We start from the raw sequence: 21,228 nt of genomic DNA on the forward strand, positions 1-21,228 counted from the left end.
TTCGACCTTTCCCTCGTACCTTGTCTAAAAAATCCAACTGTTACAGCGTTTCTTCTCTCCATTCTCTGGATTCGCCTTTATCGCATCCCTCAAGAATCGTGTTTAATCGTATCTCTAACCTAAAAAAAATTTAACCCCAGTTTGCTATGAATGTTCGCTTTCCATCAACCATTCTTTTTTTCCAACTACAGTGTCAACTCACGCCTCCCTCTCAAAGCAACCATCACACTCTTCTCCATCCAAGCCTCCCTCTCACCTTTCTCAAAAACTCCCCTCACCTTTCTCCCTCAACTCTCACCACCCTCCCTTCTCCCACTATTCATCCCCCCCTCACTCACTCTTCTCAAAGTTGCCCCCTCTCTTATCCACAAAGCTGCCTCCTTCCCCTGCCCTCTCACCCCCATTTCATCACTCCACCTCAACTCAACTGCCTTCTGCCCCCTCTCTTGCTCACCTCTCCCTCAGCACCACAGAGCCTTTTCTCCTCCTCATCCGGCCCCTCCCCTAGCTATTCTGCAATCCCACACACTCCATCAACAACTCTCCTTACCTCCCCCCCTCCTCCCTTGTCCTACCACCCCTCCCCTCCCCTCCCTTGTCCTACCCTCCTCTCCCTTCCCCTGCACCCAAAGCCTCCTCCCCTACCTCTTCATTAAAAGTGTGGACCTCAAATATCCAGGGCCTTCGCTCAAACCTTTCAGATCTTTCCACACAGGTTGCCACTGACAAACCAGACATAATCTGCCAAACAGAAACTTTCCTCCCCCAAGACGTGTCTGACTCCCAACTATCTCTCCCCGGTTACTCCCTCATCCGGTATGACAGACCTGAGCCTCGTCCTGGTGGAGGAGTTGCTCTCTTCATCAAAGACTATTCCTCACTCTCCATGCACTGCTCTCACTCCCCCACACCCCCAGGAATACCTCTGGCTAACAATTGTCCTGAAACAACTTGTCTTAGCCTCATGGAAACCAATCACGGAAGTTCGAACGTCGACCCTGGCGCATGGCGGTAAAGTGCATGTCAAAGGCGCGATAAAGGATAATGTGATCACCTTTTGTTATACTTGCAGGGTACTCGCTTGTTCGATGGGCGATCTTGTTCCAAGCATGCAACACGCACACTGCGCGTATATTCTGACCTATACGTTCATTTGGGCGGTGTATAGGCAAGTGACACAGCTATGTATAGGTAAAAAGAACAAAACAAATGGAGGTACAAAGTACAACGCCCCCCCCCCCCGCCAAATAAATAAATAACCAATCCCACAGCGTGCAACATTGCCGGGGTCGGCGCCCAGTGATGCCACCTTACATCACGTCGAGACCGATTCGGAGGGAGCGGTGCACTTCGAAGGTGAATGTGTACAAATGGTACTTAATTTATGTGTACAAATGTACTTCTGAGGTAAATGTATACAAATGGTACTTAATTTATGTGTACAAATGTACTTCTGAGGTAAATGTGTACAAATGGTACTTAATTTATGTGTACAAATGTACTTCTGAGGTAAATGTATACAAATGGTACTTAATTTATGTGTACAAATGTACTTCTGAGGTAAATGTATACAAATGGTACTTACTTTATGTGTACAAATGTACTTCTGAGGTAAATGTGTACAAATGGTACTGACCTTGCAGCACATGGAGACAGAATTGGGAGGGAACGGTGTACAATAATTGATTGATTAATTGCAGAATTAAAATAAATAATAATAGCGAACGTGTGCACATGAGAGAATAGGAAACGGAAACAACAACACAATACCATGGCAATTTGGAATCCGTGTAGTTGGCTATGACCCTTTTGCTTCCGGTTTTTTTTTTGCTTCTGGTTTTTTTTTGTTTCCGGTTTTTGTCATGGGGAATGATGCATGCCGGGAGATAAAGGCATCGTCGGAGACATGAAAGACCCAAATATCAGACATGGTGTATATTTCCTCCACTGATTTTAATAAAGTTCTCTCCCGCATCATCCAAAAATAATTTTTAATCGTGATTTACATTATTTGATCGCTGATCCCGAATCCAGGCCGAAGTAACTGGATATTGCAGCATCGTCTGCTATGCACCTGACTGACCTCAGATCTGTCAAAATCATCAGCTGTGCGGCACTTACATGTACCACGGTATAGTTGGCAAGTATACAGTTGTGAACAAGTTATAGGTAAAGTCACAAGCGAATGTAAGAAGAATTCTACGTTCGTTTCTCGGCTTTGCCTATTCCATATTAATTTTTTTTAATCCATTGGCTAACGGCATACCAAAACCACCACCATTTTATCCAAATCTGTAATTTTTTGAAAATGAAGTCATTCATTGAAAAATGAATAATTAATTCATTTAATCAAAACAAATTTAAAAAAAAAAACATTTTTACCAAAACACATCTTCACTTTTGTCTCCAAATTTCAGCTTTCGAGCTCAAAGGATGGCTGAGAGATCACACCCAGACAAACAAGAAAACAAACAAGAAGAACAAATGGAGGAAAAACTGAGTATTCCCTTCCTTTGGTGCCTGGCAATGACGTCATGCATGGCCTGGATATGGAATTGAGAAGGAGTGGTGTACAATAACATGCATGAGGCAAAAACATACCGACTGGTTATCAATCAAAACACCGGACTGTACTGGAAAACGTGGGACAGGAACACTGCACTGTAAATGATGGAGGCTTGTAATACCCTTCCTCACGTGGAGGGGGCGCTATACGATACACATTTACATAGAGAATTTACTTTCCCTCTTCACTCCCCCCATGACATCCGGCAAAGATAAAAACACCCCTCGACATAAATTGGGACCATGTTGATCCTATGTAGTAAGTCTGAATGTAATCGGCCCAGAACTGCAGAAGGAGTAGCGCGACAAACATAAACATGCAAACTGGAAGGGCACTCAGTAGAGAGTATACCTCCACCATGTCATGCCTGACCAATGAGAACATATCGGTCTGAATACATTTTCGAAATATCATGTTATCCAGTAGTATATCGTTTTTGGCCCCATCTCTCAATGGTGAAGAATCACTTAAAAAATTAAATAATTCTCGTATCCAGATCCAGATTCAGATCTTCACCAAAATCGAATCAATTCGGCCTTGTCACACACCCAACCAGTCCACCAAGTTTCGTCCGAATCCATCCACAACGTTTTGAGATATCAAGCTATATATTATTTCAGCTCTATCTCTCAATGGTGAAGAATCACTTTAAAAATTCTAGTAGTCAGAACCGGATCTTCAGCAAAATCTAATCAGTTCGTCCTTGTCGCACACCCAATCAGTCCCCAAAATTTCAACTGGATCCGTCCACAACTTTTTGAGATATCGTGCACACCGTCAAACAGACATAAAGGGGTGAAAACATAACCACCTCCACCTTCGGTGGCGGAAGTAACAAACACCAGTCTGTGAATTGCAGGAAGGATAACCCGAAGAATTTAGCACGGCTGCACCCCCTTGCATGCCAGAAACTCATCGATTCATCTTGTTCTCCAACATCGAAGTGAAATTTTTGGCCAAGTGTATTACGGAATTGGAGAGACATCAACTCGCATCATCGATGGTCAGCTCTGCTCCTTTTATTTCTTACTCATGATCTGGTGTTGTATGGTGTGTGGGTGAGTGTGTGTGCGTTTGTTGTTTTTTGTGTTCTTGTTCGGCTTGGACGTGATGGCGTATGCAGGTTGTGTGGTTGGTGGATTTCCTTTACGTTTTCCATTTATTTGCTTTAAGGTTTGACAATTTTTTAAAAGAAAAACACCTTCAATGATCTGACACACCGGAAACGAGTGGTCGCCTCAGGAAGAGAAGCCGATACTTGCCGAGACGCGGGATCTATTGGCCTGAGGAAACTCGCTGGGTAGAGGTTGAAATGTTACCTAACACTGGGTCTGTTCTTGCTTCTTACCTAACTTGGCGAAGTATATTTCGTTACCTTTTTGTTGGATGCACCTTTTTTCTTAAAAAAAAAAAATATATATTCAATGTATTGCAGTATTTCCTCCTCTGTCCATTATTGAAGGCCAACAATGGGCCTTTCCTTGCATTTGATTTTTCTCTTTGTACTAAAACAATTACTGTTGCGAATTCGCGCCCGCCGGCGTGCGGATGGCCACGTGACTCGAATCGCGGCACGTCGCCCACCGGACGGACAATTCATTCGTGACCCTCTCTGACCAACGCTGGGAGCTAGTCACAGGTGGGGGTTTAACCTCACCACGATCGTGCCAATTGCCCACCCGCGCAGGAAAAGGTCGCTCGCCAAATTCGATCTACTTAAGTACCTGCGTGAATGGTCGACTGGGCGATCGCTCCTCGCCGCAGGTCGACTCCGAACACGGGCCGCTTGGGCGGCCCGTTCAGTGCTATCGGGATAACCGAGCGGTGTTATCGCCGACCTGGACGGTTCAGATTAATTACCGGGCGTATTAAGCCCACTACGAACCCTTTATGTGAAGCAGGATCGAGGGTCAATAAAGAAAAGACGAAGCGAAACGGGAAAACAGTTCACCCAATGCACATTTATTACACGACACACGGAAAGCACAAATATACAGCCAAACAGTCAAAATGAACATATATCAGTTAAAACAAAAGAAACAATGACGCAGAGTTACTACCGAATACGCGTACACACGGCAACACTTATACAGTTCTACTTTACAGACGGCGGCAACACACATTTACTCAAAAGCAAAGGAAAGAAGCCACCCTCATAGAAAAGGGGGCAGACAGGCCTGGAGGCCAATATGTGTGCGTGACTTGGAGGAGCAGCCAGGTCCGCGAGACCGGGGGGGGGGTCCTACCCGCGTCCTCGTGACGCGTTGGCGGACGAGCCGCAGATGTGGCCGTGTGGCTGTGCCCTGACTCCGTGCTCCTTGACGGGTTTCGTTGGCACGACGTTTGGAGTGCGGTGGGAACGGGGCCCCCCTTTTTGCACTATCTCAGCGTGGGGGAAAGGGGGAATTGTTGATGCCCTGGGGAGGAGAATGGCTGGCTGGCTGGCTGGCTTGGGTCCCACGACGAGCGATCTCACACCGCGACCTCGTCGCTGACCGCCGTCCTTGCCTCGGACCCAAGCTCCGTTTCCTCTTCCCGCAACTCTCCTCAGCCGACTGCAGATCCCAACTCGCTGCCACACCGATGACTCGACTCACTCTGCCCTGCCGACACACACTGCTACTGCCACACTCTGCTACTGGCACACTCTGCTACTGCCACACTCTGCTACTGGCACACTCTGCTACTGCCACACTCTGCTACAATTCGCCTTGCGCTTGCCGTTTTATAGGCCGGCAGGAGAAAACAATATGCAAATATCCGGATCAGGATGACCTCGGGGGCGGAGCCACGCTCACCAATTGGACGGAGGAAAAGTGGGCGTGAACCTCCCCTGATCCTAGAATTTGCATATATCCATTTCACACAGACGCGCCTGGAGGTGGGGCCAAGCCGCTCCGCGCTTGCTAATTGGACGGATCAGAAGTGGGCGTGTAGCGTTCTTGATCTGAATTCTCCCTCAGAAAGGCTGCTATTTGCACTCGCGGCTCGGTGCGTATCGCTGAACGAGCCCAAGACAGCCCGACGCTCAGTGTTCACAGGTGGTGCGGTAATGGCTGTAGAAGGAGAGAGGTGAGGGTGGTGGAGGGTTTATTGGTGGTGGTTTGATGGTTATGGTGCTGTTTGGGAATGACGGTGATGCGATGTTTGCGGGATTGAGTTGTGAAGGTAAAGGTCATGGCTGTTGGCGTTGTTGTTGTTGTCTGAGGGTTGGAGCGTGGTTGCAGTTGGTGACGATGGCTGGCGTGATGGTTGTTGTGTGATGGCGGTTGAGACGTGGTTGGTTCAAAATAAAGATAGAACAGAAAAACGGCTATCTCAAAGCGTCGCAGCCCGAATGAATCACATAAATTTCCTCTAGACAACGGATTTGGGGCTAACTACACATGTGCTTAGAGATATCTCACCTACGGGCCCTGAATGGTGTGATGCGAATTTCCACAGCCGTAACAATAAGTTGCAAACACATCTCACGTTAATGCTTCAAATTCATTTCTATATTCTGGCTGAAAAGGTTTTCATTTTGTAAAGTGCTCTGTTGATGTTCTTGGAAAATATTCAATAGCTTTTGACCAACTGGCAAAACAATTGTAGTTACTATTGTTTGTCATTGGTTTGGAGATTCATTTCACTACAAATGTCCTGTTTGTTAACATTCTGTGAAAATTAATCCTCTTGACCCCAGCAACCCTCTCTGAATGACTATTGATCTCTGAATGATCTATTTTCAAATGACTGGAACCACTCTGTTTGTCATGAGTCAAGTGCAGTCATCACTCAGATATTCCCCATATTTTCAGCGATTATCCATTAACTTACTTCCCACCAGGATCCAAAATGGAATCCAGATGGCTGCTAACCAAATGCATTGATATTTGATGGCTGAAGACATCGTGGGTATCACCTGTGTGCGGTCTAGTCTGGGTACCATCTCTAGACCCATCAATAAACGGTGCTTTATAAACAGGGTGTTGTGTCATTCTTTTCGGTGGAAAGACCTATGGTTGGTTGGGGCAAACATTTGGAATTTTGGTACTATTACTTTTAGGAAGAAAGAAAGTGGGAATTGGAAATGGCAATTATTTTGATGAAACCTCTCCAATTTTAAACCAGATAATGAACGTGGATATAACTAATTAATTGATGTCACCTCAAAGATATCCCATCATATATAAGATAAGTGTAATATAGTTCAGGTATCCCTCCTTCCGTATTCGTGAGTTTTGTGAATCGGTACATGTATACGGATTCCACATTCGCGACCCCCATCACCCCCCCCCACATCGTCCACCACCCAATCACTTACACTGTGGATGTGAGGGGGAGGTGGGTAGATGTTTATACTGTACAGCACTGTATTTGGTTTGTCTGGACAGTGTGGGCGTGCCACCCCGGATACCCGCCCTGTTCTTCCTTCTCACAGCAGTAACAACAACTACAATGGCACTCAGTAGAGCGGATTCCTCCACCAGGCTGAATAGTTTACATTTTGTATCCCACTGATAGGCCTGATCTGAATCCAGACCTTATCCAAAATCGAATCCGCTTGTTCTTGTCACGCACCCAACTCAGCCACATAGTTTTGTCATAACTCGTTCACAACTTTTTGAAATATCGTGCCACATATTGTTTTTGGCAATTATTTTTGAGGTCAACCATAGGCCAAAAGATGCAATTTCTAAAATCCTCAATTTTCATCTGATTTACTTTAAATTTGAACAGGATTTGCATATCAAATCAATTGATTCAACCGCCTATTATTTTTGAGATCAAAAAGTCAACATAGGCCTAATTTCTAAAATTGAGAGATAGGACCAATAACTTAAATATATATATATATATATATATATATATATATATATATATGTATATGTTGTTATGGTTCGAGGAACCGTATGCATACAAACATACAGTTGTCCCAAAGTCAGTTATTCCGTTAAGTATATGTGAAGATACACCTTGTGTTTAGTGGGAAATCAAAGGGGTGCATTGCGATGTTTTTTTTAGTGAGATTAATAAATCTTTATATCCCCTCCATTATGAACCACAGTACCTTCCTCTCACATGGGCTGAACAAACGCTTGTTCGCCTACTCGCCCAACCGGCGACTCGCTGTCCGAGGCAAAATCCTCTTGCAGTAGTTCCTTTTTGGCGAGTCCGCACGTGTGGAGTGGGCAGGCTTCCCGGTATGGCCGAAACCCCCCGCCTATAAAGGGCGAACCCATGGAAGCCCCGTCCAATCAGGGCGAACAGTGACATCAGCTTCACCAAGGCCCCTCCCCGCTGAGGGAGGTCTATAAATTACGACACCATCCTCAGGGTAGAGTGCTGAGAGGGAGAGCAAGTGAGTTGTCTGGTGAGCTGGAAAGTGAGTTGTCTTGGGAGTAAGCTAGAAACCCTGATCCCTGCCTCGGACTCTGCTCTACTTGACCTGGGCTCCTTTGCCGACATGGTCTCCACGCAGGCGGCCATGGACTAAGCCACACGACCATTGCCAGGTGCCGCACCATGGAGCATTCCTTTCTCCGGAACTCAGGTACCGAGAACTGCGACCTCAACTCCCTCCCTCCCTGGCTGAAAAAGTCCTTTGCCATTCAACTGGGTATATTTTGTCCGAGTGTGTGTCTGAGTGTGTGGCGCCGTCTTTAAGTAGAAACTGTATAAGTTATTCGAACCTTGTAAATCTTGCCTGTATTATTCTCGCAACAAGTCTGCTCTGTGTCTGCTTTATAAGTTGCTGTAAAATTGTCGCACTACATCTCTCTCATCTTCCCCTGCATACCACACCAATAAACCTGTTACCTGTACCACATAACTTTCCTCGCTTTATTGTAAATAAATCATTGTAGAAATGTTCCCAGTTTGTTTTTGTCGTTTCCTTCATTGGTCCAGCATGGTTCGGATCTAAGTTTAGCCGGGTCTTATCCCCGATAATCTGTTCATTCTCACCGGTACATCCTTGGTAGTTCCGCTCGGCTGCATCCGATCTGGAGTTGGTAGTTCTTACTCTACCGTAGTTTGTAGAGTGACCCGGTTTGGGCAAGGTGTACCGAGGGCGTGTTTCCCCGGTAGACGACACCTCATGGTTGATTAGGTAAATTGGTTCTAGACAAAAAGACCCTACGCTACGCGGTGGAGGTATTGGCGTCCACGGTCGGCGAAGCGACCCGCTGTATCACGGAATTATCCGGAGCGACGGCCTACAATTCTGGAGAGTCTGGTGGGAATCGACGTAACTTTCCCCACCTCGTGGTCGTTCTCGCCACCGGACCCCGGCGCGCAACAATATATATATATATATATATATATATATATATATATATATATATATATATATATATATATATATATATGTCATGATGTCTCAAAAAGTAGTGGAAAAGTTATGCAAAGAACGAACTGATTAGATTTTGGTTAAGGTCTGGATTCAGATTACAAGCTGGTCAAACACTTGGAATATGTCTTTCAATCCTGAAAATATCAAACTCCCACTATCTTTCTCCAAAAGAACTGTCTGGCAAAACCTCCCGTCGACTTTCTTAATCTTGAGAAAGTTCAGTCATTCAAACTCAAATTCAACGTGGGCTTCCAAAGGCAGCCGCCGACTGGGCATCCTCTGTCGTACAAAGTCCTTCCTTGGCACTCCTGAACTCTTATCCGCAGCTTGATGGCCTACTGCTCTCCCCTCTGGGCTGGCTCCCCTGTCTCATATCTTGCTTAGCTTGATGCCATGGAAATCAGGGCTTTCAAGATCATTGGAATCTCTCGCACTGAAGCTGTCTTTGGGCCTATCACTTTGCCATCGCAGACAGGTCAGTGGTCTCTGTCTTTATCACCTCCTTTCTGGTTTTGCACCTCTGCTCTTTCCGTGCTTTGTCTCCCCCAGGTTCCTTCAGGGCTCACAGTCCACCATCAACACTATTCTGGGGAAACTATCCAAATCCAAGCAAGAGTACCTGTCCCCAGTGAAGGGAAAAGTGAGCAAGCCTGATGTTTGTTTCGCGGTTAGGATGGCTGGCTTGAGATCTTAGGGTCGTGAGTTCAAGCCCCTGTTTTTTGCCATTGAATTAATGCCAGGGTTGACTCAGCCTGTCATCCTTCTGAGGTCGGCGAAATGTGTTGCTTCAGGGTTTGTGCAGCTGATGCAATAATAGAAGCATTGCATCAGCGGCACAGCAGCACTCCCAGCCAATGTTACCTGCAGTCTTGTGTTGCATACGAAGGAAGAGGAGGAGGAAAAGTGGGTACTTTTGCTTGGAAAAGTGATATTGAAGAGGAAGGGTGCAGCATTGGGATTCTCATGTGTGTACTAGTTGTGAGTCTTTCCAGCTGTGGAGGAACTCTGGGAAGGGTTTGAAACAACAAAGGGCTTACTTTGTGTAGCCTTTCATGGTTGCTTTATGCAACTTTTTCGGTTAAAAGAGCATGGGAGGAGTCGATTTATTTATATATACAGTATACACACCGATTATTATACTTGATTATACACATTGATATGTGTCTATACACAAATTGTACATTATATATACAGACTTATTGATTTGGGATTGTACTGTTACTGTTTTGAGGGGTCCCAAAGAGATCCTCCCATAGTGAACGCCAGTTATTTCATAGTTATATTATTTAGTTTCAATGTCTAAAGTCCATGTTGATAGGTCTGCATTGCGATTGTGGCGTAGAAATCCCATATGTATCATTTTTCTTGTTCAACATTCTTTTCTACAAGCTATTTGCTGCATCTCACATCACCTTGAGCACATTTTCCACAGACCCCCTGGAAACCGCTTCAAACAGGTTTCATGAACGCCTGAGACAATATATCGCGCCAAAACCCAAATTCTAGGCAGCTCCTCCCATGGACGACGGGAGGGGCGATGCTCGAGCAAAGGGGGATCGAGGCTTTGTAATAGGCAGAGTGGAGAACCTCCTTGGAGAGAAGGGGGAGAAAGACTGGGAGGTTTGGAAATTCACAGATCCGGAGGCACGGATATTCGGAGTTTGAGAGAGTTTTCCAGACTCTGTTGGGCTGCTCGCTTCTTCTTATTTGAAAACATGTGAGGGTCCTTTGCGTCCTTCTCTGTCCGAACTTTACTCGCCCGTTCGTGTTTCGTTCTTTCTGGCTTTAGAGCGCTTTTCGTTATTAACATTGGAGTGACTCGATATTCACGTTCTCTGGTGGCACAAATCTGGCCCGAAGCATTTCTTTTTATCATTTTCTTTCGCGCTTTATCTATTCATGTCTTGCTACTCACTATCTTTGCTTCACTTCATTCTTTGGTCTTTCCTGGATCTTCTCTCTCTGTCCTTTCGCTATCTTCCTTATTTCTTCGCGTTCTGTCCTTGTGCACCATCACCTTCACGCACCCACTTCTGCTAGCTGCATAGCTGGATCTTCTACTTCATCGACTTCACCCGGGAATTCCGCCAAGAGACATGTTAAAGATGTGCCATGAATGTCACCGGCCTGCAGGGAAACGCCAGAGTTGCAGTTGTATGAGAAGTGGAAGCGGAGCGTGGAGGGTTCCGGTTATAGTCAGGACGTGGGAGCCAGGATCAACAAGAGGCTGTCCTGTCCCCATCTATTTATGTATATCCTCATCTCATCGTATTTGCCAATCACTCATCCTCTCACTTCCACATCGGATGAATGATTCGGGCATACTGTAGAGTGATGTCACTGTTAACATTCCAAAGGTGTGTCTGTCACTTTTTTCTTTTTTTTTGTATACACCGTCGAGGCTCGGCCACATAACTTTGTTGTACACAGAACGTACAACAAAGGGAGCAGGAGACAAGAGGAGCGGGAGAGTTAAGGAAAAACCAATGGGGAAGACACTGGCATGGTTCCCATTTGCACTCAGGCTTTTGCGTATGGTAACACGACTCGGGGCGTGGGATCCCACGGGAAGTTCTGCGGCGACTGCTGATCGTGGTCTCAGACACGCCGTCCTCTGGGAGTTATGCAAAGGTGACATGCATCATAATACATACATATATATATATATACATACACACACACACACACACACACACACACACACACACACACACACACACACACACACACATTGTTGCAGTTCTGCAATGGCACCCAACATTCAGTGATCCCCAGGCAGTTATTTCATTACTATTCCTCCCCTCATGTCTAGTGGGTTAATGGGACGAAGTGCATTGCATGGGTCTCGTAGTTAGGTCTAATAAATATGTCCCTGATTCATACTCTGACCCCTACTCTAACCCTTTACTTTTAGCCATCGTACACGACAAGCATGTAAGCACACACGCCATTCAATAGACAATTGTTTAAAAGCACACCGCTCTGCCTCCTGTGACTCGGATCATCCCCATCCCCGTTGTACCCAAGAGAGCCTGCTCCCGGGAATTTGCACGCCATTATTTCATTCAAATCTGCGTGCCAATTCACAACTGGCACCTCACCTTTCTCCGCACCTCACTCACCAAATCTCACCACTTTGACCACAAACGCTTCCCTCACATGGGGAGAAATATTCCCGCACCCCCTCGTACCTCTGCATCGCTACGATTCGCCACTCTATTTCGAGGAGCACCGCGCGGCATCGGATTGTCTTCGGTGCCACGCGATGCTCGACCACATAACAGACGCTAATAGCTCCACTGCATCTCACCGGGAATGTCCTGGGTGAGTGTCTGGAATTGTTACAGACCTCATCCAGTCATCAGATCATGGCAAGACCGAAAGCAACCAGGAGGGGTCGCGGTAAGGACGATCTGGGAGTTTGATTCGGGTCCCGGGTGTGCATTTTGGCTCATGAAGGAGTCCGTGGGCGGCGGAGAAAGTCTGCAGCCATCCGACGTACAGACTACACTCGGTGCACGTTCATGGCCGGGGTGCTGGCTTGGGGAGCATGCCACCATGTTAAGTCAGGAGCTCTGAGCCGTGCCGAAGCTGGTAGGCATCTGAGCCGGTTTCCGGTCCCGGAGCCTGGTGGGGCATGGCTATGGCCGCTGTGGCCCAATAGAGGAGCAGGATTTGGGCCACAGCACGTCACTCTCCGGTCCTCACCCCACCCTTCACCTTGGGCTTATAAAAGGGGGTAGCGCAGAACCATTGGAGCACGCTTCTTCGAAAGAGCTTCTTCGAGAACCTGATCCGAGTGTGACTGCCGTCCTTTGAGACTCCCTGCCATGCTGTTCACGTCCCGCCACCCCCACGAAGCCAGACGGACCAGTGTGGAGCACACGTTGCCACGAGCACCGGCGAATAAATAGGCAGGAGATAACACACCATAATCACGAGTTGGGAACGCTCAGGCGGAGCGTCCCACGGAGGGACACGCCACACATACAGATCTTTACACGGCTGGGTTAGGGATCTTCCTTCTCACACATCTATTCCAGGGTTCCCACTTATTTTGAGATGTCTTTTTTCAGGATTTTTAAGGGCTAAAATAACCCCTTTTTAAGGACCACATCCTAGAAATTCCAGAGGTAAATTGAGAGTAAATAGAAATTCCAATAAAATATCATTTTTAGTGTCTCGCGTAGCGAACATGGCTCGAAGAGAGCTCGGCGTTGTTGTTGTTGTTGTTGTTGTTGTTGTTGTTGTTGTTGTTGTTGTTGTTGTTGTTGTTCTTCTTCTTCTTCTTCTTCTGAAGATAAAACCTTAAGGACTCGGCTCTTTTATATACAGGATCCCGATCTCCTTAAATACTAAACACCTGTACACATCCTCGCATTGAGGGTGCCCTTTTTTTTTTTTTTTTGTATACCTTGGTCGAGGCTCGTATGAGAGCTAACACACAACTCACAGCAAGGAGGCATGAGACAAGAGGGGCGGGAGTGGAAGGGACAAAACAGTGGGGAACAGACACATTAGGTGAACTGTGGAAGGGAGAGGGATGGGGATGGGACGGGGAACATGGCGAAGAGAAGATGGACATTTCAGGGACTTTCAGGAAGGAAAGCAGGAGAAATGAAGGAAGTGGGCTTGGGTGGATTATCGGGGGTAGAAAAGATCGAGGATTTGGATGGGGGAAGATAAGAGGTGGTGGTGAACAGCTGTTTTGAAAGCCTGGAGGGAAGAATGGGAAAGAATAGAGTGAGGAAGTTTATTCCAAAGGCAGGAAAAAAGAGGAATGAAAGAGTGAAGATGAGCAGTGATTCGTGATTTTGGTAGTTTTACCAGAAGGGGGTTGTTGGCGGACCTTGAGCACCCTGTGGAAATGTGGTGGGGACAAATCGCAGAGAGAGCAGGGGGGGCAAGGCTGGAGAGGAGTCGGTAGAAGACAGAAAGACCACCGACCAACCTGCGGTGATTGAGTGAGAGGCCCAAAGACTCAGCTTCATTGCGGGAGATGCCGATGATCTTAAATGCCCTGGTTTCGACAGCGTGAAGCCGAGAAAGGTGGGAGGCAGGAGCACCAGCCCAGAGGGGAGAGCAGTACTCCATCAAGCTACGGACAAAAGCTTTGTAAGTGGTCAGGAGCTCAAGAGGGCCGAGGAAGGACTTAGCACGATGGAGGATTCCCAGTCGGCGACTGGCTTTTGAGGCGAGGTTGGAAATGTGACTTTCCCAGGAAAGGTCATGGCAGATAGTGAGACCCAGAAGCTTGAAAGAAAAGACTTCTTCCAGAGGATTGTTGAGAAAGTGGATGGGGGGGTTTTGTAAACGGTCCTTTCGAAGAGACATAGTGAGAGTGTGAGATTTGTCTGGATTGAAAGACATGTTCCACGTGTTGGACCAGTTTGTGATTTTATCCAGATCTGCAGTGAGCGAAGAAGCTGCTGCTTGCCGGTCTGAGGGATGACAGATGGTACGGCAGAGGGTGGAGTCGTCGGCAAAGAGAAATAGAGGATTTTCCAGAGAGTCCGAGAGATCATTGATGAAAACCAGAAAAAGAACAGGGCCCAGAACGCTACCTTGAGGAACTCCAGCCTGCACAGGAAGAGGGGATGAAAGAACTCCATTTATGGCCACACGTTGACTGCGACAGAAGAGGAAGTCTGCGAGCCATGAGTGGAGATGGCCTTGAATACCATGGGAAGAGAGTTTGGTGAGTAGGGCAGGGTGCCAGACTGTGTCAAAAGCACGTGATATGTCCAGGGATACGGCTCGGATTTCCTGTCTGGCATTGAGGACCTCCATCCATTGATGGGAGAGCAGAAGCAGCATATCCAGGGTAGAGTGACCTGGTCTGAAACCAAATTGATGATTGGAAATCAAGCCATTGGAGAAGAGGAAGGATTTCATATCTGAGGCGATGATGGATTCCATCACCTTGCTGATGATTGGGAGAAGGCTGATTGGTCTGTAGTTACAGGGATCTGTTTTTGCACCTTTTTTATGCAGGGCAGTGATGTTAGCAGATTTCCAAGCAGATGGCAGATGACCTTGGGAAAATGAGAGGGTGAATAGAACAGAGAGAGGGTGAGCAAGAGCAGAAGAGCAGGCTTTGAGGACACGTGGGCTGATGCCGTCTGGACCGGTTGCAGAATCTGACTCGAGGTTTGAAAGCAAGCTCTCCACCTTGTCAGGAGAAAAGGATACAGAGTCCAGGGACAGTTGGGTGCGACTGGGTAAAGTGGGTAGAGATAGAGATGGGTTTAGGACACAAGATTTAGCTGCAAACACCGAGTTTAGGCATTCAGCTTTATCACGTGTGGAATCAGCAGTGCGGCCATTTGAGTTAAGGGAGGGGATGGAGGGGGAACATACACCAGAAACAGATTTGATTAAACGCCACCAGGATTTTGAGGAGGGAGAGAGGTTTGAGAGTTCAGACTTGAGATGAGAAAGATGTTGTTTTCTGGCTCTCCTCAGGGTAGATACACACTTGTTCCGAGCTTTGTGGAAAGAACTGAGATTGCCCTCAGTTTGGTTTGCTTTCCATGAGGCAAAGGCAAGTTGTTTCAGGACAACTGCCTCGCCACAAGCTTCAGTAAACCAAGGGCGGGAGGAAGGGTAAGACAACTGAACACGAGAGGGGATAAATCTGTGCATGAGGGAGAGCAAGTTTCTTTGAAAGAATTCCCAGGATGAGTTGATGTTTGAAAAAGTAGTGATAGGAGACCAGTCTGTAAGTTTGATGGCTGCTCGGAGACCCTGCCAGTTGGCTTGAGTGAAATGCCAGACTCGACGGCGGTGAGGTGGTTCTCTGATAACAGCCAGAGAGATGTCCACTTTGACAAGGACGTGGTCAGAAGAACCAATTGGAGCAAAGGAAGAGCAGCAGATATTGTCAGGGAAATTTGTCAAAATCAGATCCAGAAGAGATGGAGTACCATTGGTTGAGATCCGGGTCGGGAAGTTGACCGATTGAGTCAGTCCCAATGAGTCGCAGAAAGCTTTTGCTGAGGTGCCATGGCAGGTGAGAGAGGTACCCACACCTAGCCAACTGGCGTGATGACAATTGAAGTCACCACATAAGAGGAAGAGAGAGTTTGGATGAGAAGATAGAAGATGGTCCATGTTTTCGGATAGTGAGGTGTAGATGGAGTCATCACTGTTCGGTGGACGGTACAGTACACATATAAACATGAGGTGGGAGTGGAGGGGAAGCCGAAGCCAGAGGTATTCCTGGGGGTGTGGGGGAGTGAGAGCAGTGCATGGAGAGTGAGGAATAGAGTCTTTGATGAAGAGAGCAACACCTCCACCAGGACGAGGCTCAGGTCTGTCATACCGTAAGAGGGAGTAACCAGGGAGAGATACTTGGGAGTCAGACACGTCTTGGGAGAGGAAAGTTCCTGTTAGGCAGATAATGTCTGGTTTGTCAGTGGCAACCTGTATGGAAAGATCTGAAAGGTTTGAGCGAAGGCCCCGGATATTTGAGGTCCACACTTTTAATGAAGAGGAAGGGGAGGAGGCTTTGGGTGCAGGAGGTGGAGGGGGAGGGGGAGGGTAGGACAAGGGACGAGGGGGGCAGGTAAGGAGGGTTGCTGAAGGAGTGTGGGGTATTGCAGAAGAGCGAGGGGAGGGGGCCGAATGAGGAGGAGAAAAGGCTCTGTGGTGCTGGGGGAGAGGGGGGACAAGAGACAAGGAAGAAGGCAGTTGAGGATTTGAGGAGGTGGAGTGAAGAGATGGAGGTGAGAGGGCAGTGGAGAGAGGCAGGTTGGTGGATGAGAGGGGGGGCAACTTTGAGAAGGAAGAGTGAGGGGGATGAAAGGTGGGAGAAAGGTGAGGGGGGAATTTTTGAGAGAGGTGAGAGGGAGGCTTGGAGGGAGAAGAGTGGGATGGTTGCTTTGAGAGTGAGAGTGAGGGGTGAGGGGGGTGAGTTGGCACTGAAGTTGGAAAAAAAGAATGTTTGATGGAAAGTGAACATCCATGGCAAACTGTGGTTTTTAAAAGTTTTAGGTCAGAGATGCGATTTAACACAATTCTTGATGGATGCAATGAAGGCGAATTCAGAGCATGGAGAGAAGAAGCGCTGTCATAGTTCGATTTTTTAGGCAAGGAATGAAGGAAAGGTCGAAATGAGAGCAGTCTGTTAAAATAGCAGAAGAGTAGTGCATTGTGAAACAGTAAAGAGTACCACATGTGTGAGAGAGGAAGATGAAGCATTATAAGATCGTTTTTGTAGTTAAAAATAATGTATTCGAGAGTTCAACAGATTAGGTCATGGAAGTGTAAAAAAAAAAAAAAATCGAGGAAGACGAGGAGGAAGTTAAGAGGAAGAAGAAGAAGAAGCAAATCGGGAGAAGGTGAGCGTGTTGTTGTTGTTGTAGGGTATTTTTTTTTTGTTGTTGTTGTTGAGATAAGAAAGAGATTAGTTGGGGGAATGGGGGATGTTTGGAAAGTGGGGAGGATCAAAATTGAAGGTAATGGGGAGGATAGAAATTGAAATGGGGAGAAAAAACAAACAAACAAACAAAAAAAATAAACGATCGAACACCGAGTGGAACCGGTAGGCCTCAAGCACAGGTAAGAACGTCGACAAAAATACTCACAAAATAGCACGATTTTTGAAACAAAACCGAACTAGCAACACACAGTAACATGTAGGTGAGAAAATTAAACAGTTAAAACGGGACAAATAACAACCGGAAACTTAGCTTTGAGAACGTCAGCAGAGAGCCCCAAAGGAGACCTCTCGCTGCTCTCGAACCGGAACCGGAAGTCCAACCGGACTTTGAGAGCGTCTATCATGAACTTTTAAATATATTCGGACACTTGCTTTAACGTTTCGAAAAGTTCACGTTACTACTTAAAGATTATTCCATTTAATGTATTGTAATTTCGTAAATACGTAAATACACTATGACGGGTCTCGCTATTGGCTTAATCAAGGCACGTGACGAAATATCGGAAGTTGTTGTTTTTTTTTCTTTTTTGTCTTGTTCCTCTTCTTCTGGTGAAGACAAAACTTTTAGGACGTGGCTCTTGGACACATTTGGCCTTGTTTAGAATATTAGTGCGAGGAAAATGAAACACCCTTCACTAAATAACAGGAAAATCTGATTTTTATTGACTTTTGAACATTTTCCTGAAATTTAAGTACTTAAATTGTATAACTTAGAAATGTTGGACTTTTATGGGTTTTAAGTATATAGTTTATACGAACCTAATATATATATATATATCTCTCTCTCTCTCTCTCTCTCTCTCTCTCTCTCTCTCTCTCTCTCTCTCTCTCTCTCTCTCTCTCTCTCTCTCCCTCTCTCTCTCTCTCTCTCTCTCTCTCTCTCTCTCTGTCCCCTCTATCCCATCTTCTTTGGACGCACAAATAAGAAAATTACTGACTCGCAATCCCATTTTCCTCTGGCACAACACCACACCCCTCACGTCATCTACATCGCGCCTCCTCACTCCCACACCATAGACACCACACCATATCTTTCAAACTACCCCTACTGAAGCGTCCTGGGCCGCGTTGGTCAACCGACCACACCAGGTATTTGGAGGGCGCTCAACCTCACCTTTTTCTTTCTCTTTTGGCTCTCTAACTTTCCTCGGTGTGTATGTGAGGTGGTGCCTTTCCTAGATCAAGTAAAATAGTCAGGATAATCTTACTCTGTGTCTTCTTTTATAAGTTGCCTTTTGCCGCACCCCACAAATTCCTTGCTATCCCCCACTGTACGTAAAATAAAACCCCATTCACGGTGCCACATACTTTTCCTCACTTAATTGAAAATAAATGTGTTGTCCAGAAATGGTCCCAGCTCGTTTTCGTGTTTTCTTCCATTGGTCCAGCATGGCCCACACCCAAGTTTAGCCGGGACGTTATTTCCCAACGATCTGTTTCCTCGCGGTATATACTTGGCAGTGCCGCTCGGCTGCATATGATCTGGTTTGAGCAAGTGCATACCGAGGGCATGTTCCCCAGTAATTAGATCACGTGACCTTTAGGTAAACAGTATTTATTAGATGGAGGACCCTAAGTCACGTAGTCGAGTTATTGGCGTTCAAGGTCGATTCACAACCCGCTGTGTTACAAAGTTATTCATGTGTGATGGTCTGCGATTCCGGAGATTCTGGTGGGAACCCAAGGTAGTTCACCCCTTGTGGTCTTCACCCCTGACCCTGGGTAAGAAACTATATATATATATATATATATATATATATAGTCATAATATGCACACGCAATTGTACACTACTGGCTACTCTTAAAATATAATATAATTTAAAGGATTTCTGTAAATGATGTTAATGTCACAACATCCAATGTTCGACTTCATTTAAATTATAAACCCAAATCATAGTTCCCTTACCTAAAGGAAGAACCATAATCTGTAAGCAATTGAATGGTTTCCCGGCCACATAGATCATCAGCTGGGCATCGTTCTTCCTCGAGGTTTCCATCCTTTCAGCCCAGCACCTCTCCAAAAGGTGGGCCCACAACCTCGGTCATGGATCCACATCAGTAGATTACCTACATCACTGGATCCACAACCTCAATTGTGTCCACACACACATATACACACACACACACGTACCTTGGTGTACTGTATATTTACCTTTGCCACTGAAGGTGGACAGAGGGCGTTTTCACCCGTTTGTTTTACTGTGAGCAGGATATTTAAAAAAAGTTACGGATGGATTCGGACAAAACTTTGTGGACAGGTTGGGTGTGTGACAAGGACTAATTGATCCCATTTTGGTGAAGATCCGAATCCGGATCGGGATTCGAGAATTCTGTAAGTGATTCTTCACCATTGAGAGATGAGGCCAAAAACTACGTATATCATGATATCTTAAAAAGTTGTGCATGAGTTGTGACAAAACGAGGTGGATGGGTTGGTTCGGTGATATCCTATATCCGACCTATCATTAGAATACAAAATGTAAACTGTTCTACCTGCCGGAGGTATGCGCTCCACCGAGTGTTGTCCTGGTGGACTGCTGTGATGATCTCATCGAACTTTATGAACATCTCTCGTGATGACATATTTATAATTGTGATGGAAACGTTTATTACGAATTCAGCAACAACAAATATTAACGAATTAACACCGACAGGTTTATCTTGGTAAATGATCCATTAGGTGACCTGCTAATCTGTAACCAAACTGCCAAGGAGAGAGAGAGAGAGAGAGAGAGAGAGAGAGAGTCATCGATCAATCGTTTATTCCCAACCTGTTGGTTACACTCACACTCCGTTATCAAACTCAAACCAGATTGTTTTGAGGATGGAGGAACAGCATTTTGTAAGAAAACTCGGTGAAGAGCCATTAAGGTGTTGGTGACTGTGCATTGTCCAGATTTGGACATGACACACGAATCCAAACATGTGATCTGAGTACATGTCCAGTACCACATCATTCATCCAACAATATGAAAGTTGTACCGGATTTTGTACGAGTTCCCATTCCGTTTCATATATATATATATATATATATATATATATATATAGTGAGTGTAGTGAGGACATCCTCTGAACCATAAAATCCCAACACTTGTGGTCGGTCTCTCTCTCTCTCTCTCTCTCTCTGAATCACTCTCGGCCGATTGCTGGGTGTACTTACAGTTGGCTTGTGTTGGGTGGCAGAGATTGGAACCTCAGGTGCGTGCTGCTCCCTTTACAGACCACCTTGTGTGTGTCGGATTTACAAGTGCACGAGGCAGGGCAGGACCGGACATCCCCGATGGAGCACAGCAGAGCGCAGGTGACCAGGAGGACCTGCACGGACCGGCACACATAAGGCCGGACCCTGGAGCTTCGGACGAGGCGCATGGTGTCCTGACGACGGGGACGAATGGACCAGGCTTGGTAAAGGCTTGATTAGCCCATCCGTGGATCGTGGGATTGTCTTCACCCATGATTGGTGTAATTCGCGAACGTCGAAGAGACCCCCCCCCCCCCTCCTCTCCTCCTGCCTGACAATGTGGGCTTTGTCTGCACCCACTAACTTGAGGCAGGGCCGATAATAAACAGACAAACGGATAACACTTCATGATTTTACCTTGGCATATTCCACATGATGGCACAGGTGAGTGTGTGCATCAAAATTCCTTTTCAAAACGTTCCGATTATAATCGGATGATAATAATTATTGGGTGCACGTCAAAGATCTCATGAACATGCACAAGGCACCCAGATCTGAGCACAAAGACTATTCAAGGGACGAGCTCGTTGTATCGTGTGCAGCCTGTGGCTGCTTGACTGTATCGTTTTCTCGGGGCATGGCTGTGCCGTTGATGCAGTGCCCCACTGGCCACTACCAGTAAGCTGGTACTCATTTCGCCG

At 46.3% G+C, this 21,228-nt stretch overlaps 1 protein-coding gene across 2 annotated transcripts in view; it reads right to left on the minus strand.

Annotated features, from left to right (window-relative positions):
* The window catches only part of LOC147019441 (thyrotropin receptor-like), a 100,751-nt gene extending 79,856 nt beyond the window's left edge, over nt 1-20,895 (minus strand). Inside the window, exon 1 of one of the 2 annotated variants that reach the window (XM_085893951.1) lies at nt 20,507-20,895. In XM_085893951.1, coding sequence (XP_085750077.1) covers nt 20,507-20,715 — 209 coding nt within the window. In that variant the 5' untranslated portion in view covers nt 20,716-20,895. The remainder of the gene's footprint in view (nt 1-20,506) is intronic. The other variant, XM_085893950.1, reaches the window with a different exon arrangement.
* Nucleotides 20,896-21,228: the final 333 nt, after the last annotated feature.

The sequence above is a fragment of the Eptatretus burgeri genome, chromosome 9 (assembly GCF_056783735.1).
Source record: "Eptatretus burgeri isolate ZD-2024b chromosome 9, Ebu_testis_v1, whole genome shotgun sequence".
In the NCBI taxonomy this organism is placed as follows: Eukaryota; Metazoa; Chordata; class Myxini; order Myxiniformes; family Myxinidae; genus Eptatretus; species Eptatretus burgeri.